The sequence below is a fragment of the Uloborus diversus genome, chromosome 6 (assembly GCF_026930045.1).
Source record: "Uloborus diversus isolate 005 chromosome 6, Udiv.v.3.1, whole genome shotgun sequence".
NCBI lineage: Eukaryota > Metazoa > Arthropoda > Arachnida > Araneae > Uloboridae > Uloborus > Uloborus diversus.
In genome coordinates, this window is record NC_072736.1 from 161,578,469 (window position 1) to 161,604,602 (window position 26,134).

Below are 26,134 nucleotides of genomic sequence, written 5' to 3' on the forward strand. Positions count from 1 at the left end.
TTATTATTATTATTAATTTTGAGTTTAGTGCATAAGAACTCAAATGTAACACTTTTGCAAGCTTTTAAGAATGATCACAAGCCTCATTTGTGATGACTTAAGCTTTATAAATGATGTGGACATATTTATTAAATTATGCTCACATAAACGAGGCCTAATCTATGCGAATGTCCTAACTTTTCATTCTCTAAGGAAGAGGTGGCTACATATTTATTAAAATCAATTACTAGAATTTCTAGAATGCTGTGTGTGCCCCATGCTGTTTTAAATGCCGGAATCGAACTTGTGTTGACACCACGTATTTTCTTCTAAGAACATAAGTTGCTGAGTATTTGCAACTCTATTACAAATCAGTTTAAAAAAAAAACCCCTCTCTAACAGCTTAATAAATGAAATTTATAGATCTTAACTTTGTTTTCTGGATATTTTTTTGAAACTACAGTAGAGTCTCAAAAATCCGAGGTAATTGGGGCTCACCTCACCTCGGATTATTGAAAACTCGGATTATCCGGAAAATTCTTTCAGATTAAAAATTTGCACTATTCCAATGACATAAGGAGGAGCACCTTTTACTTCCTTGTAAAAAGAAAAGGAACTATTGTCTTCACGAAACATTTATCACTTAAATTTCAACATTAATTTCCTATTAATTACGTCTAAATGAATTTTAACTTAATTTTTTCTCGATATCCTTACGTATTTATGTGTGCAAGGCAACCAAAACGTGCATTTCGGCTGTGCCCGAATCCATTTCGACAAGTTTTGTCATGACGACTGTATCAATGATCGTGTGGTTGTGTGTAACACAAAAACGATTAGCTGAAGTAAGGTTTAAATTCCGTATATGCTACTCATGTGGAATCAAGTTGTGCACCTCCTTTTTTGTTACATTCAGATATTACAAAAGGAATGTTCAAACGTTCTTTGGGGGAAATCAAAGTCATTTTTACCTATCAATCTTATGTCCAAGGCATCTATCTCTTAATCCATATCTTGCAGTCTATGAATATTTCATGCCATCTAGGGAGTGTTGTTGAAACAAACCTCTCAATATATTTTTATTATTTACTACATGTGGTAAATATATAAGATTTACAGTAGCAAACTATTTCTGTATTCTGATTTTAATGAAAATCAAACTTTTAGCAACTAAGAAAATTTACTTAAAATACAAATGAAACACCTCGGATTAAGCGGAACCTCCAACTTTCAAGGCTCGGATTTTTGCGACTCTACTGTAATATGTTTTTAAGCACATCGTAGATGAGGCAAAAGTGCAGCGTTACTGAACTCTTTCGGACTACTGTGAAAAGCAGAATAAGTGCATTAATTAATTTGAGTTGTTATATCATCGCCTCGAAGCAACAGTAGGATATCTTACTGTTAGATGTCTTACTGCTGCTCTGAGACAACGATATGTACTCGTATGTCATATGTATTCGTTATTCCACTGTGGCAGTGGTTCTCTCCTGGTGGTCCAGAAGCAATTCTCATGTGGTTCAGGAACAACTAGTAACGTGCAAACTCTATCATTTTTATAGTTGTATTTAAACTTATTAAAGAAAACTTTTTGATTCATCTCATTTAAGCTAGTATAACTGTTATGAATATATTATTTCTGTCCTATGTGGTTCACTTAGGGTTCGAAAGGGTACCAAGGTCCTCAGTAGCGATAATGTTGAGAAACCACTGCACTAAAGCAAATGCTAGAACTTTTGAAAGCTGATTGTCTCCCCTAGAGTTTAGAATAATAACATAGATAGTTTTATTCTTAATATGTATTCCAAGTTTTTAAAAATCTCTTTCGATCTTTTTTTAAAAAATTTAGTTGTGGGTTTCTCCTTTGTTTGAACATTTAGTCCTCATGTCAGTTCAATTTCTAGTTTAAAAAATTCTAAGTACATCCAAGTCTTTACATAATAACTTAACAACTTAAAGGACTTTACTTCAGGGGTCTGGCCAGAGAAAATTTGGGTCCGTTAACGGACCCTTCACAAAATCCCGATCAACCAAAATGGACCCTTCACAAAATTCTGATAAGCACAAACGGATCTTTTACAAATTGTTTACTGGAAGAGCAAATCTCAAGTCAAAATAACGCAGCATATTTCCTGTGTATAAAAAGGATAATGTTTGGAACCTTCTTTGAAGTTAAATTAGAGGGATTAGCTTATACAAAATCTGCTAATTTTGCAAAAAAAAAAAAAAAAAAAAAAATTAAAATAAAAATCCGGCACCCTTTTGATGATGCTCCTACAAGCGATAAATAACTACTACTACCGATAAATAACTACTACTACTACCGCCAAATAAATATAATGCTTGTTGGTTTCTTTGAAAGAAATTAATAGCTGAAAGTCAGTTTGGTTTATAATTTTGCTTGTTTGTTTTATGCAGCGGTGTTGTTGTTAACTTCTCTGAAAAAGTGTCAACCTTCTCTGAATATACAGAGAAATGAACTTAGAACTGTGCAAAGGATAGTAGGGGTGGGGGGAAAATATGATAGCTTCAGATAGGGTTACCAACTTCAAACTTATCGCTACTTAGCGTGTCTGGCGGTGTAATGTTTAACTTATTTTGAAAGAAAAATATATGGGTTTGATTTTTCGATGCTAAAAAGGTTAATCAACTTTAAATAAACTCTTATATTTACCGTTTTTTTCTTTAGATGCCTACATTTTGAAAAACGCAATCTTTTTACATCCGATATGAGAATCATATTTTATTTTTTTTCCAAGCTAACTTCGCTTTATTAGGATGCAAATAAATGAAAAGTCTATTTTTATAACAACGCTTATTTCAAGTTTTTAAAGTGGAATTCCATTTTCTTTTATGGAGTCAAACTTAAAATGCTAGATCGATGGTTTATTTTATATATTTTATATTTTTTTTGCTTCAACTGTGTCCAGATATTAATGATATGTTTATCATAGGACTCTAAAATGCAATTCTAAAATAATGTTATCAAAAATATTTGTTTTACAAGCCATTTTTATACTTTTGATGCCTTTTGAGGATTGCAATCTCTTTGCATCCGCTATGGGAATCTGATTTTTCGAATTTTCGATATTTAGTACGAATTTTTTTTTGTGTAAAAATCATGGAGTTTATAAGTTTTAAACAAAATTCTGTGCTCTTTAACAGTGTCTTGGTTCAAAAAGCAAAATTATTTGATTTTTTGCAAAATTAATTGATTTTTCACAAAAAACGGATCCTGTAAAAAATCCTGGACAGACCCCTGTACTTGGAATTTTCTAAAGGTATTTTGTCAATTTTATTAATTTTATGCTTAAATACTTTAAGCTGCTATTTTATTTTATTAGTTTGCTGCTGAAATGCCTCAGATTTAGAAACTCCTAAATAAAAATAAAGTACTGAATAAAAAAACTGAAGATACCTCTGTTGTAAATTTCAATGGTTTGAATTTGTGAAAACCTATTGATGCTATTTTTCAGTGCATTATGTTTTGTTTTGTAGCAACAACTTATGCCACTGCATCAGTCAAGGCCAAAGTCATGTGAAGTTCCAGGAATAAAGTATGTTTTGAGTTAGCATTTTTTTGTGTTCTGTAATGTTTCTATTAGTTAAACATTTGAATGATCATTTTGAAAAAGCTAATTTATCAAAAAATGTAGTGTATTTTGCATTGCAGTTATAAAAATATCAGATAAATTGTTATATTTAAAAAAAACTAAAATTAGTTTAGACTTGACAAATTAGGTTTTGTTTTTTAATTTATTTCTGTATTTGATTTCATTTTGCTAATAATGTTAGTTGGCTTGTTCTTTCTATCACTTTAGTATAGACTTTTCTTTTACTACAATTTTACTTTCTTCTATATCTAATATATAGAAGAAAGTATTGGATTCGTGCAAATTTTCGAATTTCGAATTTTGACGGATTCGAACGTTTTGAGGTGTGCTGAGTCCATTTCGACTATTTTTGGAAAATGTCTGTCTGTCTGTGTGTGTGTCCGTGTGTATGTGTGTCCGTGTGTGTGTGTCACGTCTGTGTGTGACCAGTTTTTTGTGGCCGCTCTACAGCAAAAACTACCGCATGAAATCGAACGAAATTTGGTACACATATGTGCCCCTATGTGAACTTGTGCCCATTGGTTTTTGGCGCGAATTCCTCCAAGGGGGGTGGAGCAATGGGACGTTTTTTGAGTTACGCGTGCTTGCTATTCCTCAGGAAGTAACTGGGGGAATCAAACAAAATTTGGTCCATATGTTGCCATTAACAGGGACAGGTGCTGATTCAATTTTGGTGTCAATAACTCAAACGGGGGTTGAGCTATAGAACGTTTTTTGTCGTCAATTGTGACTGCTGTATCTCAAGAAATAATGAACGGAATGAAAGAAAAATTTATCGGCAAGTAGCCCTTAAAGGGTATAAAAGCTGATTTTATATTGGTGTCAATAGCTAAAAAGGGGGTAGCGCAATCGCCCGTTCTTTTTTTCCATTGTGAGTGCCCTATCTCAAGAAGTAATGCTACGTTCTGGTTGAAATTTGGAATATATGTGAATCCATATGTAAACAGGCTTTGGTTCAATTTTGACGCCAATCGCTCCAAGAGGTGTTGATTTTTTTTTATGAATAAAAATAGCTTTATTAATGCAACAATAAGAAAGATAAATCGTAATAGATTGTCGTCTGCGTATTTCTCGTGGTTTTAATTGTATGGAAATGATCGGAAATATTATCTCAATGATTTAAAATTTTTAACTGTTGCCATCTTATGTTTGTTAATAAATAAAATATTTGTAATTAATTCAAGCAAGGCTTTTAAAGTAACTTTTAATTTTCGCTCTTTGCTTTGCTTTTGCAATAATTCAGACATTGGGATGGTCGTCAAGTTTTTGCATGTGTAATTTTGTTTTTGTTGGGAATATTGCTTCCTCGTCAAGCATGGGGAGGGATCAGAAAGAAAAAAAAGAAAAATATAGAAGAAAGTTTCGTGATGGCCACAACATACTAGTTGGAAAATGTCTGTCTGTGTATGTGTGTCTGTGTGTTACACCAGTTTTTTGTGGCCGCTCTACAGCAAAAACTACCGCATGAAATCGAATGAAATTTGGCACACATATGTGCCCCTATGTGAACTTTTGCCCATTGGTTTTTGGCGTGAATTCCTCCAAGCAGGGTGGAGCAATGGGACGTTTCTTGAGTTATGCGTGCCTGCTATTCCTCAGGAAGTAACTGGCGGAATCAAACAAAATTTGGTCCATATGTTGCCCCTAACAGGTACAGGTGCTGATTAAATTTTGGTGTCAATAGCTCAAATGGGGGTTGAGCTATAGAACGTTTTTTTGTCATCAATTGTGACTGCTGTATCTCAAGAAATAATGAACGGAATCAAACAAAAATTTATCGACAAGTAGCCCTTAGAAGGTATAAGAGCTGATTCTATTCTGGTGTCAACAGCTGAAAAGGGGAGGGCGCGATCGAACGTTCTTTTTTCCATTGTGAGTGCCATATCTCAAGAAGTAATGCTACGTTTTGGATGAAATTTGGAATAAATGTGAATCCATGTGTAAACAGGCGTTGGTTTATTTTTGGAGCCAATCGCTCCAAGAGGTGCTGTTTTTTTTTTTTTTTTTTTTTTTTTGCGAATAAAAATAACTTTATTAATGCAACATAAAGAAAGATAAATCGTAATAGACTGTCGTCTGCGTATTTCTCGTGATTTTAATTGAATGGTAATGATTGGGAATATTATCTGAATGATTTAAAATTTTCAACTATTGCCATCTTATGTTTGTTAACAAGTAATTTATTTCGGGACAATACCAAAGAAGTTGAGTAATTTGCTTTGAAGTGTCTTATTAATGTCTCATTCTTGTGTTATTGTTTTTTTTTTTTTTGAGGAACATTCATAGCAAAAAAGACATCATCATTTACACTCCTATTTTAGAAAATAGTTTTTCTGCACATCTAAAGCCATCGAGTTTGTACAGAGTAGCTGAGCCTCAAATTTTTCACATTCGTCGTTATCATCCCCCCCCCCCTCCCATTTCATTTTTCGCATGCATTGGCTTAAATTTGAGTTTTAGTATCCTTAGAAGTAAGTACCTCGGAAGTGATAAACATTTATGTCAATAATTATAGTTCTCAAATGCTTCTCTGCTTCACACATTTTTGAAAAATGGGCCGTGATCACTTGTTTCAGAATCTCTGACCCATCTCTAACTTTCGGTAAACTTCGGAATATTAAAAGAATTTTTCTAAGAAATCATAAACTGAGCTGGAAGTCAATTGAAATTTATGAATTACAAGAATATTGCTTGCTTTAAATGGGGTTTGCTCGTTAAACGCGAGTTATGCTCCCATAGATATAATATTGTATCAACCAAATATTTCTGATTTCCTCGTTAAATCTAAATTCTCGTTAAATCAGAGCTCGCTATAAGGAAGTTAGACTGTATCTGTATATTAAGGTTAACTCTAAAGCAACCAATAACATTTAAATTAAAAATATAAGAGAAGAAATAGGCAGTATACAGCTTTGTACAAATAGCTTTTACTGTACCACTTTCTCTCAAATTTTTAATTTAAATTTGTTGGATGCTTTAGAATTAATTGAAAGTGCATTTAATGTCCAGTAATATGAAAACATAAAAAATATTCAGGTTGTAATGTTGTAATCCGAATTATGTGCAATGGATCTATATGAAAATCTTGCCATATAAACCTATTCCATACGGGTATTGCTATTATGCATATATACTATTCTCTTTATGCCAGTGGTCAATTCAGATGCAACTTGGGTTCGCTTTGCAGCCCCTTCATAAGATTCAATATTGTAAAAGCAGCCGCTTCACAAGATTTCATATCTTAAAAGTTTGACTTTTCATAAAATTTCATTTGGGAAAAACAATACTTTCATCAGTTAAAGCTCTTTCAATTCGTCTGAAAGCAAAATATCTGTCAAAAAAAAAAAAAAAAAAAAAAACTCTCTTTTCCAATTCATTCCCACTCAACCTTTTTACAGCTACTGGCCCCTTTTAGGAATGCCTCCATTGGGAATTTTCAAGAGGGGGGGGGGGGGTAATTTATGAGAAGCATAAGTTTAAACTGATTTTATTCAACAGTTTAACACCTCATTTTATTGAGAAACAGAAAAATGCCCCAGAAAAGCTTTTTTTCTCACAAAAAGGAAAAAGTTTTCAAAAATTTCTTTTTTTTTTTCGCAAAATGCAGACCTAAAAATAGAAATCTGGAGAGATCCCTATTATAATATTAGTTTGCTTGATTAAAAGATTATAAAGAAAAAAAAAGTTAATGTTATAAATGCTCAGCTATGTTCTTAAATTCCTGTTTTTTTTTTATCTTTAAAGCATTTACCCCACCCAAGAGGAATGTGGATCAGTACATGTGCCAATTTCAAACAACACAGGATCATTGCCTGACTTAACCAATCTCCATTTTCCACCGCCTCTTACTACACCTCTGGATGTAGAAGACCAAGGAGGAATGGCTTCAGGAAATTCATGCAGCCCACAACAACCGCATTCTCCATCCAACAATATTTCATTGAACCCATCATCACTACAGCATCAAACTCATATTTTAGGTTTGTATCACTATTTGATCTATTTTCAGTCATGAAATTTCGTTTGGATTATGTTTTCCTGTTATGGGTGATTTTTTAAACTGTGGGGGATTCTTGTCCTTAAGCATTCAAAATATGTAGGCTTTCTAGAGTTTTTGAACTTAACATGTGTTTGATTTGCTATTGTTTCTTTTTAACTAAAAAAATATTCACTTTTCAAGCAAAAACACTTTAAAGCAACAGAATAAAAGTTTACCAACATTTTTGAAGGATTAGAATCATATTTAAGATTAAAAAAAAGTAACATTCTGTGTTTAGATAAATTTAAAGAGATTATTTGTCCAAAAAAAAAAAAAAAAAATTGAAAATATAATGCTTAGTAAAAGAACTCAAGTGTGCCCCTCATATTTCATTTTTAAAGCAAGTAGGCTAGGGTGGTTCATAAAAACTTTTTTTCAGCTAGAGTGCAGGACACCCCCTATTTTTTCACACTTACTAATAGTATCATGCTGTAAAAGTTTTAGCTCCTTTCTCACATTTTAAGAGGGTGCTCAATGACCCCTTAATTTAGCATTAGCCATACCATAGGAAATGCCACAAATTTAGAAACATTTTATTTCCCTTGCTGTTTTTTCGTAAATAAATGTTTCATTGCGATGTATATGCATATTCTTAGTGTATATTATAATATTCAGCATTGTTTTGTCAGTTCAATGTATTTTTTTAACCTACCTCCCCATACGTTTGAAGTTTGAGGGAAGGGGTTGAGCACCCTCTTCCAGTTGAAATAGGAAGCTGAAATTCTTCCAGAAAAAACTATCCACAAGTGTAAAAATATTGAGGGGTGTCCTGGTATCTAGGAGAAACTTTTTTTTTGCATGTATTTTTGAACCACCTTAAAGTACGCGCTTTAACTGCTGGTTACTAACTCATATTTTATTTTGTTTTTTAAATCTAAAAAAGCAAATTTTCCTGGGAAACAGGTAGCCATTTTGAATTAATGTACAAGTAGAAGCATTTGGCATATTTTGGCAACAAAAGTGTAAGGAGTGCATTATCATGATGAATCCAGAAATTAGTTTATTTTCACCCCCAACTAAGAAATAGTCTGCAGATGGCACAGCGTTGTGCTGTTTCTGCTACCCGGTGCGTTCATTATAGGATCCCTAGCAAGGACAATACTGCACTTTACAATGTGCTTTAGTGTCTCTGCTGACCTTCAGACAAAGAACGTATTCAAAAAGACTGTTTGATAATTATATTAGAAAAAAAATTCTGAGAAAAATAGTTAAAAAAAAGAAGACAAAAGCATGAAGTTTGTCAGTTACGTCAGTACCAATGGGACAACTATAAAAATAAGGTTTGAGGGGTTTAAACTAATCTTTTCTATATATTTACTGCTTCATTAAACAGAAAACAATGGTGCCCAACTAGAAACAGATTTTTTTTTTTTAAATTGGTTTCATAGTGTAATTTAAAAGAATAAATTAAGTAATCCTTTACAATTAAACTTTTTCTACAAACGCTAAATGGTGGTGGTCTGTAAACATTATGGTTCATTAAACCATTCACGAAGTTTTCTTCATAAAAGGGGTGTTTCCTCCAGTCAAAAGTACCACTTTTAGTCACTAAAATTGATAGAATAAGCCAAAAAAATTGCATGGAGCCAGAAAATACTTTTATTTCCCCCAACGTTTAGTTTTTAATTAATTTTTCAAAGTGTCGGATTTCTTAACCAAGCTGTTTCATCGTGTGACGTTACAAGTGAAAACAGCCATCTTGGACAGTATCATCTAGTTGATTTTTCTGGCAAGATATTGCCTTTTGGTGATTTTTCACCACGAGCAATTACTAACAGAATGATAATTGGATGCCTCAGTTGCCAAATCGATTAACTCCACATTTAAAAAAAATCCTCATTTCTGTTTTAATAGTGCTAATCAATGCTTAGCATGTGAATTTATATTAAAGTTTTGGTTCAGTACATTTCTGATCCTGTGATGGCAGAAAATGGTGCACGAGGGCCTATTCACTCCTATGGATAACACTATCTTCTCCATCACTTTTCTCGACTTTTTGTTTTATGGAGTTAATCGATTTGACAAGTAAAGCTTCCAATTGTTAGTTAAATAAAATATTCACTTGACCAAGTTTGGCAATGTCCTGAAATTTCGTTCTGGTAACCCTAGTAACCCTAGACCCCAGCGAAAATGAAAACAGCTACTGAATGTTTTTAACAGAAAAAATAAGTCAAAATTAAGAATAAAAGTAACTTACCCTATGTTTTTGACCATACTGCTTCAGATGAAAATCTTTTTGAAAAAAGGGAAATTAATTATTTAACAACGTTTAGAAATGTTTACATGCTTTTTACGTAGGTACTTCTCTAAGTGGAGGAACTCTTATTTCCTCTGCTTCAGGTGGTGGAAGCAGGCACTCCAGTCCAGGCCCTTCACCCTCCCCTTCTTCCAGGAGACGTCATCACCACACTTTAACAAACTTAGTCATTGGTAGTGGTAGTCCTCGACATCATGGCCATCACAATTTGCAGCAACAGCAAGTACGTTATAAATCTACCGGACATCATAATCTCCAAAGATCGTGGATGAACATGGAGGTAAAGCAGAACCAGAGATGGATTGCATTTGTAGAGTAATTACTGAAATAGCAACTTCCTACTTTTCTCCCCTATAAGCTTTATACGCCAAACTATTATAGAGACTGAAGTTGTTCAAAATCCTGATTTTCTTATTTTTGATGAGTATCACAATTATTTTTAGAGTAATTATTTAAAAAATATTATTTACAGTAAACTTCCGATTATCTGCGAGTGGTTTATCCACGGTTGCGATTTTCTGCAACCTTTCACGCTTATTATTATTACTATTATTGATGATTAACTGTATGTATATATAAATGCCCACATTTCAACTTGTGCAAAATTTGCAACAACAAGTCCAAAATTTTCTTTTAGACATTCCTATTTCTTTCATCCCATTCCTTTCCAATGACATCAAATCTTCAATGGTCACCGAAACCTGAGTAGCTGAAACCTGATTTTTAAAAGTACACTACTTACTAATTTAGATCTACACTAGTTACTGTTTAAGATCTACACTAGTTAGTTACTGTTTCAGATTTGCACTACTTACTGATATTTAGATTTATAATACTTATGCGCGTAAACAAGTGACCGAACCAGTCTTATTCGCCACCCCCCAGGTACTTTTAGTGTAACCTAGCTTGATCTATTACAGTTAATCTGTTTGCACGATTTGCTCTCTTGTTTGATCCGTTTGCAATAATGATTAATTCTTTTTTAGCTTTTACGGCATGTGTGTGTGTGTGTGTTTTTTACTTAAACTGTTACCATTTTAACTAAAGTTTAAAGTATGCAAGTGTTATTGATCTTGCCCTGCATTATCCGGCATGCCGGAAAAAAGAGAGGTTGACCAACATGCTGGGAAATTCAAATTTTCCAGCATGACGTATAATTTTAATTTTTATTTTGCAACAAAACAAAAGTAAATTTCCCTATTCAGTTCCAATAAGAAAGCAAACCACTGTAAAAAAAAAAAAAAATCCTGAAATTTACCTTCTTTCAAAAAAGTGTGTATTGTATAAATATGTGCTTGTTATTTATGGTTGGTCATTATTAACGGATTTAATTATCTATACAAATATTATAAAGAGAGAGAGCGGATTTTTGTGTGTTTAATATGTTCGAAGTAATCTCCGGAATCACTGCACCTATTTGAAAAATTCCTTCACTATATGAAAGGTGCTTTCTTACTTAGTAACATAGGCTATAATTCGAAAAAAATTCGATAAATAGTTCTTTTTTTTATTCCAATTTAGGCTCAAATTTCACGTAAATTGCCTATTATTGCCTATTAAAAGGAGTGAAAAATTACTTGCACATATTAATATTATGTATCGTTGAAAAGGGTAGAATTTTCCGCGTTCTAAACAATTTGTTTCAATGCTCTAACTTAATTACGGCGGGAGTAATTTGCGTTTTTAGCTCGAACTTTTTTAGGCTTAGCTGAAATTTAGGCACTACTTTCTTCATTAAATCTATCAATAAAAAGTGAAGGAATTGTCCCACAGTTTTCTTTTTGACACCATTGGAAAAAGCGACATTTTTTACTCCAGATCTCTCTCGACCTATTTTCGAAAAAATTAGTTTCTATCTTCAAAGGAAAAAAAGTTACAAGCGTTTTTAAATCAAATTCGAAAAATGTTATTTTGATTCAGGGTATCAACCATTTTATTTCGTGTTTCCATGGTTACGCTTTTAAAACCCATCTTTCGCATTTTAATTTCTTAAAAGTATTTTAATATCTGTCGTCATTGTTTGGAAGGGTAACTTTGCATGGTGTTTTTTTTTCTTTTATTTAAACCTGATTGTTGAATATATGTCACTTGACACAATTTTTACTCTCAAGGTAGACCGGGCTACGCCGGGCAACGCAGCTCTTAAGAGCCATTGTCTGTAAGGATCAGGCAGGTTGTGATTGTTGGGATTTTTAATTTTCTTTATTTTCACATAGGTTGTCCCTTATCATGAATGTAATGTAAATCCGAAATTTGAGCTTTGTCTGACTCACCGTTTTTGAGAAAACAATTTTTTTTGTTTAGGGGGCGTGGCACATTTTTGCTGGTTTTTCAAATTTGCAGATTTTAATGTGCTTGTTGCTTGAAGCGTCCTTATAATGACATGGATTTTTTAATTCCATATTACTATATGGTCTTGTTAGATACTGTTACAGCTGTCAAATCGGTGACACTACGAGGGCGACGCCCACAAACTCTGTTTAAAAATGACCGAAAATGAATTTTTTTCTATATTCAAGGCCAATTTTCTCGAATCGCCTTCATGATGACACCAACATTTTTAGATCATTTTCTAGCCACACTTACATACATCAAAAATATGTATCGAAATCGGTGTCACTATAAGGGCGCCAGAAGATATTTGAACTTTTATTCGATAAATTTCACAAAAACACAAATATTTAAAATCTAACTACAACTGTTGCCCTCATAGCAGAGATCTGATACTAAATTAGGTTGATAACCAACATGTTTTTCTAACATTTGCACGAAAAAAATCGGTGTCACTCCTATTATTTTTGGAAATATGATCGTTCGAAGTTAGTACGTTATGGCGTTTTTTTAATATTTATTTATTTAATCTTTTCACCCCCAGATAGTTTTTTGAACATATTTATTTTTAATTTAATACAAAAAAGTGCATCTTTTAACATAAACAGCTTTGGGCAGTAAGTGCGTCTTTTTCTTGAATAGAAAATGCCCATTTTGATATAGGTACAGGCGGATGTATTGTGCATAATATGTCTAGATTATCATACCAATACTCGTCTTGTTTTTTCGGCCAAACAAATCTATTTATTCCAATTGTTCTTGACATACATTTGACCTTAACTTGAAAATGGATTTTATACGACAGATGTATAGAGAGAAGCTCTTACAAACATCTTATATAAATGCTTCAAATTTTCAACTAATAAATACCCCTGCATTGCCAAAAGTTCAATTTAATGAAATTGGATGGTCCCTATCTTTACGAGCTCAGTTCAAGTTCACTTCAAAGCAGAAGCAGTATTTATAAGAACAATTTACGATTGGTGAAAATACTGGGAAAAAACAGTATCCCTGTCAAGTTGCACACTTAATGAGAAATGCAGTTCGTAACGGGGAAAAAACTGTTCGTTGCTTCAGAATATTGTACTATAAACCAAATCCTATCCCTTTTTTTTCCGATGGAGGAAACAAAAAAAACGCATGCATTCTCAATGCATCAAATGAGAATATTGAAGAAAGCGAACATTCAGAATCTGAAACTGAATTTGAGGTAACGTAGACCAAAACGAAGAAAACATTAAGAATCAAATTAACCAATTTCAGAAAGACGGTCATCTTTTATTGAAAACTGCTAATTTTGTAGCACTAAAGCATGGGAAAACATGGTATTCCAGAAAAATAGTAGAAGTTGACCATTTGCAAGTTTAGGTCAAATGCATGTCAAGAACAATTGGAATAAATAAATTTGTTTGGCCGGAAAAACAAGACGAGTATTGGTATAATAATCTAGACATGTTATGCACAATAGATCCACATGGTACCTATATCAAAACGGGCATTTTCTGTTCAAGAAAAAGACTCTCTTGCTGCCCAAAGCTGTTTATGTTATAAGGTACACTTCTTTGTATTAAATTAAAAATAAATATGTTCAAAAAAAAATCTGGGTGTGAAAATATTAAATAAATATAAAAAAAAACGCCATAACGTACTAACTTGGAACGATTATATTTCCAAAAATAATAGGAGTGACACCGATTTTTTGTGTGCAAATGTTAGACAAACATGTTGGTTATCAACCTAATGTAGTATCAGATCTCTGCTATGAGGGCGACAGTTGTGATTAGATTCTAAATATTACTGTTTTTGTGAAATTTATCGAATAAAAGTTCCAATATCTTCTTTCGTCCTTATATTGGCACCAATTTTGATATATATTTTTGATGTATGTAAATGTGGCTAGAAAATGATCTAAAAATGTTAGTGTCATCATGAAGGCGATTCGAGAAAATTGGCCTTGAATATAGAAAAAATTTCATTTTCGGTCATTTTTAAACAGAGTTTGTGGGCGTCGCCCTCGTAGTGTCACCGATTTGACAGCTTTAACAGTATCTAACAAGATCTTATAGTAATATGGAATTAAAAAATCCATGTCATTATAAGGACGCTTCAAGCAAGAAGCACATTAAAATCTGCAAATTTGAAAAACCAGCAAAAATGTGCCACGCCCCCTAAACAAAAAAAATTGTTTTCTCAAAAACGGTGAGTCAGACAAAGCTCAAATTTCGGATTTACATTACATTCATGATAAGGGACAACCTATGTGAAAATAAAAAAAATTAAAAATGTCAACAATTACAAATGTTCAAAACTGCCTGATTCTTACAGACAATGGCTCTTAATATATAAAGATTTGAAAGCTATTGTTAATTTGATTTTATACCGTTTTGTTTGTTTGGCGAAACATTTATTATTGTCAAAGAAAAAACATCCGCTTCACTCGCAAAAGGGCTGGGTTCCGGTAGCGTGGTCGCTTGGCGCGTTAGGCGCTGAGCAGTTCAGTCTAGGATTATTGTTTTAAGGCAACCGTAAATGTAATTCATTGTTTTGGCGATTTGTTTTGAAAGAAAAGAAGCTTTTAATTTGTTTTTTTATCCGAGTGAAATGTACGACATTTTCTTTTTTTTTTCTGACGACGATTTTTGAATGTTCCACGGGATGTTTTTTTTTCGTTAGACGGATCCATTATGATAGCATGGTTGCTGGGCAAGTTTTGCGATAAACAATAGGGTTGCGGAATTATTTTTACATATGAAAGATATTATTTGATGTTTTTTTTTTGTTTATTTGGCGAAATATTTTAATTTGCAGTAAAAATTGCTTCAGTCGCTAAATAGAGTTTTAAAGCAACTGTAAATCTAATTTAGTGATTTGACAAAAAGTTTTAAATTCCAAAGAAACTTAAATAGTTTTTTTTTTTGAAAAGGTGTGTATGCATTTTATACAAAGAAAAATGATCATTTCACACTAGAGGGGGAGGGGGCCTCAATTTTTTTAATTCAACGGACTTCCATTAAATTTTTAGCACGGGCATCGCTGTGCGGGTACTGCTAGTATGCGAATAAAGTAATCAACTCAGAAACAATCATTGTTACTGCAATTTTTTCATATTTTTTTAAAAATAATTTATGTTAGGTTCCTTTTAGACATGTAAGTTTAATTTTGATTTATTGAATAGCTATAGTAAATTCTTTAGCACTGGTTTAGAGATGGTAACTTACTGCTTAAATGTTTGCTTAGTTTTAATTTAATTTTTATAAAATTATTTGTTATTAAACAGTATTTCCTGTTAAAATAACAAATGACATTGTTAGTAAATATTTTTACAAAATTAAACTGTTATATTAATGCTAAAAAGATATGTATCGAACTTATATTCATTTTTAAGCTGAACATATATTTTTTATAGTGTTAAGTCTTTTCCTAAGCTCGATTTTTCCGGCATGCCAGAAAGGACCAGGCAAGTGTTATTGAAAATCTGGTGACCCTCGAATTTTGTGGCATGCCGGCTAATGCGAGGTAATGCGGTAAGCTGTTACACAAATATCGTGTTAAACCTATTTTGCAGAATCTCCGCAAATTCGCTTTATCGTCGGTTACAGTGCCACACTATTCTGTGAATAATTGGGAGTTCACTGTAATAATCAAGTCGTGATTTGAGTTCCCATCTCGAATCAAAAAGCACCTTTTCGGCAAAAGGCATTGCTTTTGCTAACATCCAAAATTTCTGTCTTTTTCATGTTAATAAGTGAAATATTTCTGAAAAAAACATTATTGTACAACACATGGTGCAAAGTACAAATGTATATGTGAGTTTTGGGGCATTGCAAAATGCAATTCCCAATCGCTTCTTAGTTCCAATCCAATTGCTGCTTAGTTCCTGGAACCTCAAACCTTTTTTTACATCGAAAAGGGTTTCTTGTAATTATTTGTGGTATGCTTTGTAATTTCTGTTGGTACAATATTGTTTTTTAATAAGTTTTTTTCACTTAAAGTAAATGTTGACATTTTTTAGCTTGAGATTCTTTGCACCAACCAATTTTTTCAATCATTATTATTTTGATTGACAAACAAATGAAGTCTGTAATTACTATCTTGCAAGTCGGTTCTTTTCTACCCAAGTTTGATTACGAATCTAATTCAATATCGACTTGAGGTTGAATGGGTAAAAAAGGAAGGCACCTATATATTTTTTCAGGAATCTAGTAATCCCAGGTTTTTTGCATCATTCCGCGGAAGACTACAAAAAAATTGATGAGAAGAATATTTCATTAGCAAAAGGAAAACATTGCTTAATTAAACACTGCTTTTGCAATGGGATTCTCTTTTGCTGAAATTAAATGCTTGGTGAAATGTTTAAAAAAAAAAAGGTGAATTCTCATGAGGTCTGTCGTTGTGTTTTAAAATACTTTAACCAGCTGGACATATGAGGCAGTGAGAAGCAAAGGGATGCAAGTGGACTATTTTAAGTTTCAAGTAAAACACGTTTAAAAGATCAGATCCTAGGTAGGCGTTCATTGAATTTTTTTTATAAATCATGCTATACAGCAACATCTACCAGAGCTACTAGTACTATCTCTTGCCCTAAGACAGGGGAGAGGTTTACCTACCATTTTTACTGGTTATCTCCAGATTTTTAATTTTTTATACTTTCAACCCTTTGCTTCTCACTACCTCATATGGGTGCATCCAGAGCAGGATCAAGGTGCGATAGCTGCTGTCATATGTACTAAATGCAATGGATTTTAAAGAGGGAAAACAACAAAATGCATAACTACATGGTTTCTAGAATCTTTGGGGAAGTAATTAACCCCGCCCTAATCACCCGAAAAACGTCTCTGCCCCCTTTTTATTTTTAGCTTTTATACCCTTTGCAGGACGTATTTAACAATTTTAATCCTATTAAGTGTGTAATGACTTTTTAAGTACCTGGTCTTCAAAATTTTCTGTTCCGGCTATAGATATGTCGCTTGCATGAAGATAAGATTTTAAGTTAGAACAATTTTCTGATTAATCTTTCCTACTCCTGAAATCTGAATTCTGATATTGATCTTGCAAATATCATTTTTACATGTATTATAATTTAATAGCATTTTGTTCAGTGTCTTACAAAACCCATTTTTCATATAAACAACGTGTGATAACACAAAGATGAAAGGTACTATTTGTTTTGTTTATTTTTTTTAGTAAAAAAAAGTTATTGATGTGAAATTAAATGAAAAAATGTTTTATTACTTTTACCATCTTAAGTCTATAGTGTACAGCATTTGTACAAAAGTATTTTTCTTCTTAGAAATCAAAGTTTAAAATTTATTTCGTTTATTTTTGGTTCTTTGGATTTTACTTGCTTTGTACTGTATAAATCTTAAGGAAATTGCCGATTTCAAGGACTAAAAATCTATTCATCCAAGCTTCAACATGTCTTCTGGCGACAAAGTACTTCTGGTACAAATGCTGTACCACTCCATACTCAAGAAGCTAAAGGGGGAGAAAAATGATCAGGAAATGCTAATTTAAAACTTAAATATGTTCAGTTCTTAGTTAAATGTTATATTTGTGTATGTATATGCAGTTATCGCTCTTATTTTCATCTCTACTAACATTTCTCTGAAAAAACTTTTCCATCTCTTGTGCTTCTGTGCTACCTCCATCTGTTGTCCACTTTTTCTATGCTTTTACTGTTTTAATCAAAACCTAAAACTTTCGCAAACGTGTTGCTGGGGTGATACTTTTGTTGTAAAATTTTAGGCTATAAGTCAGTGTTTTGGTTGTTCAGTAACTTATACTTAAAGCATAATTTTTTCGAAATTTAACTTATATGATGTTGCGATTTATTAGTTGAAAATAGTTTAGAACTATGCTACTTTATGTTTACTTTTGACTGAGTATCACCCTAACATGATAGTAATTGTCTGTAATATATTTCATGTTTCCAAATGCAAATTGAAGCAGCAGAATTTATTTGCGTTTTTGCATTTGTTTTCTAACTTGTTTGCATGTAGACATCTATGAAAAGTAACTATTATCTCTTCTTTATATTTGATTGGCATAACTAGTTACTGCTCACTTCTGCGCACTCTTATTCTTTATTATTTTTTTTTTGCTGTCTCAAAAGTTTGCTAAAGCTTGGTCAAAGTAGAATTTTATTATTATTTTCCCAAGAGAATTAAATCATGGATGCATAAGCTTTAATGATTTGCATTTCTTTTTCTGATCTCTTTAGTTGTCTTTGATAGTTGCTTTTTCATTCTGTTTTTCTGTACGTTCTTTTCTGCTTCACTGCAATTTTATTAGGGCTTGACCATGGATACCAATGCTCTCTCACTTGAAACTTATCCTCAGCAGCAAACAACATTTGGTGTATATCCTCAGCAGCAGTCATCACCACAACCGTCAAAGACTCAAATATTTGGTTACGAAACTTCAAACCCAACATCTCCAACTTTACCTCAGGTAATTCATTTAATAAAATGGGTTGCTTTAAGTCTAAGCCAGTCCATGTACTGTAAAAGCACTTATTTTTGAGAATCTATGACTTTTGCGAGCTCGTCATAATTACGAAAATAATTTTATATGCATGTAAAAAATCTGCTGTGAAATATTTTTTTTGCAGCAAGTTTTTTATGTTTATATAAAATTTGTAAAATTTTAAGGTTGCTGAATCACAGATATCTTTCTTTTTGCCAAAATTATGACTCACAAAAGTAAGTGCTTTTACAGTAGACAGGGTGCTCCGTTTTAACCTGCAAGACCTTTATTTTCGTAACCGTTAGTCCTAGATGCATACTTCCAATTGCAAAATTGTTCAAAATCAGATGCAGTGTTAAGATATTGAAAGTTTGCAGTAAAAATAAAAATAGGTCAAAAAATACAAAATTTAACTTATTATACGGCCCCAGGTCGCCTAACTTACGTTTAGGGAAATAATCTCCATTGAAAAGTAATTCCAACAGAAAAAGTTTGAAATTAGTACGACCAATATTCACCGAGATATGAAACGCAGCGTTTTGTGACTTCGACCACTTTTCACTCGCCGTCAATTGCACCTGGGGGGGGGGGGGGGGATATAGCGGTAAACAAGTGCTTAAAATTATATGTGTGCAAAGAGTGGTTTTTGAAATTGTTCGAGGTTTTGTAGTATGTTTTTGAACATCACGGCGTAATATTTGCATTTATTTTTGAATAACAATGAAAAATATAAATACCTTGTTTCTCTTTGACGACCTGTCAGTCTTCTGAAAGAGCGATAAGTTCCAATCTCATCTTCTGTATAGTCCCTTAAAACTTTAAACTGGAATATCTCCTTGAGTTTTGGTCGCACAAATGTCAAATTTTTTGTGTTAGTAATACTTTTCAATGGAGATTATTTCTCTAAATATTAGTTAAGGGACCTAGGGCCTGAATAAGAAGTTAAATTTTGTAATTTTTGACTTGTTTCTATTTTTGCTCCAAACTTTCAATATCTTACTCTGAGTCTGTTTTCGAACATTTGCAATTGAAAGTATACATCTATCTAACGGTTGCAAAAATAAAGGTCTTGCAGGTTAAAACGGAATGCCCTGTATGAAAATGGCTGTGTGTGGTTGTGTTTTAATTTTCCTTTTCAAATCTGCAGTTTACGTTAGATCTTTGCCAAATTTGGCACAGACATCCTGAGAAGTTCAGAAATTCACATACGGTTGTTTTCATCAGAAAAAATCCATGTAACAGGATGTTTACTCCTATTAATAACCCTGCCTGAGTATTTGGCAGCAGTATAAAAGCAGGGTTTGATCCAGACATAAACTGGGTTCTCTTTGTAACCTGCATACAAAATTCTGTGTCTTGTATGTCGTACAAATGGCTCCATACAAAATTCCATTCAATGAAAATAAACCCTAAACAAAATTCTACATCTTAAATTTACTCCTTTCATAAAATTTTGTTTTTAAAATGCCTCTTAATTAACTTAAGTGCAATAAACTTGCCTTGGGAGTAAAGCATTTGTAACCTGAAGCTACAGTAATTTCCGGTAGAAACGCAGCATTGGCGTAACTGCCCCACCCCGGAAAAAGCGAAAAAATTACAATGGTCAGAAACGCTGCATCGCCATAAACACCACTCTTTAAAATTGATCATTAACTCAACCATGGTATATCAGGACAACAAATATTCATCAAAAAGAAAGAATAGAAAGAATTTTCCACCTGTACTCATGTGTGGCTCTATCCCCTAACTTTAAAAGAAAAATTAAGAAAATAGAATCTCTCGCTTAAATCTATCCCTGATTTTTGGAAAAAATTCAGGAACGTTTTCTCCGTTTTTTTTTTTTTTTTTTTTGTTGCAAATTAACTCTTAACTAAGGAAAAAAATGAAATTTTACAATCATGTTTATAATCTAGAATGAGCAATGATCATATTTCTGTATGATAAAAGTTCGTTTTTGCGATGTTTCTAAATGGTTTGATTTTGCGAATACGATTTCTGTTATCTGTTGCTTTTAGTCTGAACTAGCATCAATAAATTTTTTGATTTGTGCAACTTTAGCATCTAAATTAAAAATGTGAAGATTTAATGTATTTTTTAATTTATTATTCAAACTTAATCTAAAAATTAATGATTTCTTCTTGAAATCGTGACAAAAAATAACTCTAATTACATAAAGACAGAGAGTCAAGACAAAGGATTAAACAGCCTAGTCTAGTGCAAATGGAGACTGCTTTTTCTATGACTGTAGGGTAGGGTGGTTCAAAAAAACTTTTTTCAGCTAGAGTCCAGGACACCCCCAATTTTTTTTACACTTACTAATAGCATTATGCTGTAAAAGTTCTAGCTTCTTACTCAAATTTTAAGACGGTGCTCAATGACCCCTTCATTTAACATTAGCCGTATCATAGAAAATGCCACAAATTGAGAAACATTTATTTTCCTGATTTTGTAAATATTTGTCTTATTGCAATGTATATGCTTATTTCTAGTGTATAATATAAAATGTAACATTGTTTTTTCAGTTCAATGTGTTTTTTTAACCCCACTCCCCATACAATTAAAGTTTGGGGAGGGGGTTGAGCACCCTCTTTCAGCTGAAATAGGAAGATGAAATTCTTCCAGTATATTGCTATCCACAAGTCTAAAAATATTGAGGGGTGTCCTGGTATCTAGGAGAACCTTTTTTTACATGTATTTTTGAACCCCCCCCCCCCTACTGCAGGGATGTTTATTTCACGCAGCCTGAATCGCGCTAGAGAAAAAATTCAAGTTATGTGAAATAAGCAGCCCTGCAGGCCATGAAACAGTCTCCATTGGTGAATCCTGCTGCAAATGGAGGTTCAGTGCTTTGATGCTGAGAAAAGAAAAAGCATAGATAATCAGCAAAACCCTATAATCCACAACCAGGGACTGATTTACGGCGGGGCATTCGGGGCCCGGGGCACCAAAGTAAAGGGGGCACCAAGTTTCTGTCATCATTGTTTTTTTTTTGTAGCAAAAAGACAGAAAAAAACTCCAAAACAGTTTTATGATGGACAATGTGAAGAAGTCATATTAGACTCTAAGCAAAGTTTCAAGGTTTCCTGTTTTTATGTAATCTGTTATAATTTGATTACAAAACTGAAATTCAGAATGTCAGCCTATGGTGGCATATTAAGGAAATTATCTTGCTTGTTTGAATGCGACAAGCAAAATATTCGAGAAAGTGCAAAAGATCTTCAAAAATCTTATTCCTGTGATTTGGGGGAATCTTTTCCTGATGAATTTATTCATATTAGTTCAATCATCGGAAAAGAAAGTTCAGTCACCGAAAAGTTTAAAAAAATCCATAAATTTTTTAAATGTATACTTTTGCCAATCTCCAATTGTAGTGGAGAACGATCATTTTCGCTATTGAAGTGTCCTTTGCGTACTCTCATTTCTGATAGTAAATTATCTTCATTAGCTCTATTATCAATAGAAGGAGGTTTGACCGCAAAACTTGGTTATAAGGACATTATAGATGAATTTACTACAAGAAAACAAAGGAACGCAGAAAGCACATTATGATTTACCTTAACCATCATAGTTTCTCCATCTGCGACTGTAAAAAAATTTCTTACATGAAAATCAGGAATTTATTTTAGAGTTTTCTTTCTATCAAAATAATATCCAAAAATTATCTTCATATTTTTTTTGGGGGGGGGGGGGGCACCATATTTGTCAGTGCCCCGGGGCACCCAAGTGTGTAAATCGTTACCTGTCCTCAACCTCATTAATTTTACACTTTTCAACAGATAATCCGCAGGAAAATATGGTATTGATTATTCTTCTACATGAAAAGAATTTCAAAGTGCATACCTGCCAACTCTACTGGATTTTCCGGGAGACTCCCGGATTTTTGACATTTCTCCCGGTCTCCCGATTTTTATTGAAAATCTCCCGGTTTTTATTAATCTCTAAAAAAAATCCCTCCATTTAGGGATTTTCTCGAAAATGAAAAAAATAAACCCCTTTAAAATAAATTTTTACATCGTTTTAGCGCTTTTACTCCATGGTTTGAAAGTTTCCTACTCAATTTCAAACTTTAGCACATTGGAATCTGGCAACATCAGTCCTTGTTTACGTTTGTGATCTCGCTTCGCGCACTCATCGCTAAGCCTATGTTGCTTAATTACAACATTTCTTCTTGTACATAAAACGACCGCTATTATCGGGCACTTTGGGCCGAAAAAAGTAAATTAAATCTTGTTGAAGACCTGAAAAAACTTGTCTATGATTAAATTTTTACAGATAATTGAAATTCTTTTTTTCCCCTAAATAACTTTTCATTCAAAAAGTATTACTTTAACTTTTATTCTTCCATTTAATATTTTCATTAATTTAACTCTGTGTATATGACTCAAGGAACTTGCATATGATTGCACTTTAAGAGATAATAAAAAAATCCCTATTTTCCCCTCAATAACATGGAAAAAAGCGATATTGCGCTACAATGAAAAAATCTACTGGATTTTTTTCTTTGAATGTTGGCAGGTATGAAAGTGCAACAAACTTAACTGACACATTCTTGTTACAGATTCCATTAGGTTCATACCGAAGTACGAGTCCCGCTGACCACTCTTGCAGTGCTCCGACGTCCCCGGTCTCCCACAGCATTTCTCCTTCAAGCTCTCCCGGCCTGGGTTCGAACACGACTCTGAGTAACAGCTCTTTTAACGAATCCAGTTACTATATGCAACACCAACAAACCAATGCGCTTCAGCACCAACTCGAACAGTTCAAGATGGTGGGTGACCTACAACTGTGTGAATGCTTCTTCATGGTAACTTCTCTAAGCCTTCTGACTAACCTCTTGCCTTGCATGCCCAGATAGCGTAGCTACGTTTTCGGTCTTAGAAAAATTAGGAGGGTAAAGGAACTGTAAGAGAAATTTGGGAATCTGGAACTTCAATTTATTTTATCATTATTAGTTTTCATAAATGAAATGATTGTTTTCAAAATAAGCTTTATTTAGCTTTTTTATCTTTTCTTGACAACAAGTGATCGTCTTAAATTAAAAATTTCACCCCCCCCCCCCCCGACTTAGTCGCAACTGTAGAACCAAGAGGGAAAATTGAAAGTCCTTTTATAAGCCTTGTACTGTTAAAAATCAGTTTCAAGTATTTTATTTGCTAACAAATAGAAACTGGCAGCAGATAAAAATTTTAAATCAATGCGTTTTATTTCCTTGTCGTCCAACAATGAATTCGGTTATCAATCTCATGAATAAAGGCTTAGCCGTTATCAAAATCTGCTTTAAAAAAAGTTATAATTCGAATTCTATGCAACATGGAAGTTCCAAACACATTCTATCAGACACAGAAAAAAATTCTCTTTATTTGGTATTAAATTTTAAATTTTTTAAATGTGTTTTCACTGCAAAAATCACGTAAAACCTTTTAGAGGTTTTTAATTAATATCTTCGTTAATCAATGTCATTCAAAGATGCAACCTAGCTAAGAACACTCTCGAGCAACTCTCCTTTTCAAACAAAAAAAAGTTTTTCAAAATCGGTCCATCCGTTTAGGCGCTAGAGTGCCACAGACAGACACACAGATACACAGACACGTCAAACTTATAACCCCCTGTCCTTTGTGTGTCGGGGGTTAAAAAGCGAGTCATTTTAATATCAATGGATTTTTTTCGGCACTATATGACGATAGAACAATTAAAAACAATAGCTTTTAGTCATGTTGTATTGAAAATTTAAAAAAAAAAATATATTTAACAATAATAAAATGTATGAATATTTTAATAGAAAATCATGTTTTAAAGAAGTACAATTTTTGCCATGAAAATTTTTAACTGTGAATGTTAGATTTTTATTTTATTTTTAGATGTTCAATATTTTAATTCTATGATACTTCTTTTAAGCAAGAAAGAGGAAGCAGTAAGATGGCTCTATATTTATTTTTTTGGTTTTATAGAGGGAACATAATTTTATTTAACATGAAAAAAATAAATAAATAAGAATAAAAAATGAATAAAGAGCTTTAATGAATGATTTAATAGTTCATAATATCTATTTAATCTCATTTGAGCCAAAAGTATTATTTTCAATTTGGCAAAGGTAGGCAATACTTCTACTACAATTGTACGGGATTCTTAAACCAAAATCATTTGCCATTGCGGTAATCCTTCCGTTTTTTAAGTTAGGCAAATTTTCCCGAATGGCCTTTAAAATATGTAGTAGTCTAGTAAACAAAGGCCAAAATAAGGGTGAAAAAAACAAAAAAAAAAGGAGTTTTGAAAATTAGCAGACACGTACAGGAATGGCTCCTGATGAACATGCTAAAAGTCCTCGGTGGTAGGGGGGGGGAAGCTCGTAGCGCCACCTTGGATTTTAGGGGGTTTTTTTTCAGTTTTCGTCTTATATCTCAAAAACTATTCACTTGCGAACAAAGTTGTTATTTGATGAATTAAAGAACGTAAAATTATCTTTAAAAAGCTTTTTTTATTTTTTATTGTAGCTATAATAGTTTCTGAGATATTAAATTCAAAGTTTGTGAATTTTTGAAATATTGACCATTTTTCTAATTTTGGAGCCTCTTCAGTGATTAATTTGATGTGATTAATTTCCCTTTTCAGTCTGAAGTAGTAACGGTCATTATGGTGATTTGATTTATTGAAACTGGAAAGCAGGTGAGGGTACTTTAAGTGCCCGGTGGTAGGAAAGGGGCTCGCACATCCATTTTGAAATTAAAGTGCGTGTTTTCAGTTTTCGTCTTACATCTCAAAAACTATTTACTTGCCAGCAAAATTGTTATTTGATGAATTGAAGAATGTACAATTATCTTTAAAAAGCTTTTTTACTTTCATTGTATCTATAATAGTTGACGAGAAATTAAATTTCAAAGTTAGTGAATTTTCGGAAAACTGACCATTTTTTCGCTCTCTTCTATTTTTGGAGCCCTTCGAGGATTTATTTGATGCGATTCTTTCCTCTTTTCGGTCTGAAGTAGTGCAGGTTATTAGGAGGATTTTATTTCTTGAAATTGGAGGGCAGGTGGGGGAGGAAGGAGGCGAGTAATGCTGAAAGACAAAAATATGTGCAGGTGTTCTTTTCATTCATTTTTTCCCTTCCACCATAGCCCAGCAAACAAAGACCCAAAATGAGGGTAAAAAATAAACGTTTAGTTATAAAAATTGGCACACATGAACAAAAAGGTCTCCTAACAGACATACTAAAAGTCTCCGGAGATAGAGGGGTTTTGAGGGGAGCTCGTGCCGCTATGTTAGAATTCCGTTTTTTCGGTTTATCTAGGATTCCGTTTTTTCAGCTTTCGTCTTATGTCTCACAATCTTTTTTCTTGAGAGCAAAATCATCATCTGCTAGATTAAAGAGCACAAAATTACCTTTAAAAATGTGTTTTTGTTTTTGTTATAACTGTAATAGGTGCAGAGACAATGTTTCCAAACTTGTGAGAC

At 32.9% G+C, this 26,134-nt stretch overlaps 1 protein-coding gene across 1 annotated transcript in view; it reads left to right on the forward strand.

The window, feature by feature from the left end:
* Window positions 1-26,134, forward strand: part of LOC129224431 (CREB-regulated transcription coactivator 1-like) — a 92,102-nt gene that overhangs the window by 38,009 nt on the left and 27,959 nt on the right. Inside the window, exons 7-11 of the mRNA XM_054858885.1 lie at window positions 3,478-3,536; window positions 7,338-7,573; window positions 9,931-10,169; window positions 18,512-18,670; window positions 23,244-23,453. Of these exons, the coding sequence (XP_054714860.1) occupies window positions 3,478-3,536; window positions 7,338-7,573; window positions 9,931-10,169; window positions 18,512-18,670; window positions 23,244-23,453 (903 nt within the window). The remainder of the gene's footprint in view (window positions 1-3,477; window positions 3,537-7,337; window positions 7,574-9,930; window positions 10,170-18,511; window positions 18,671-23,243; window positions 23,454-26,134) is intronic.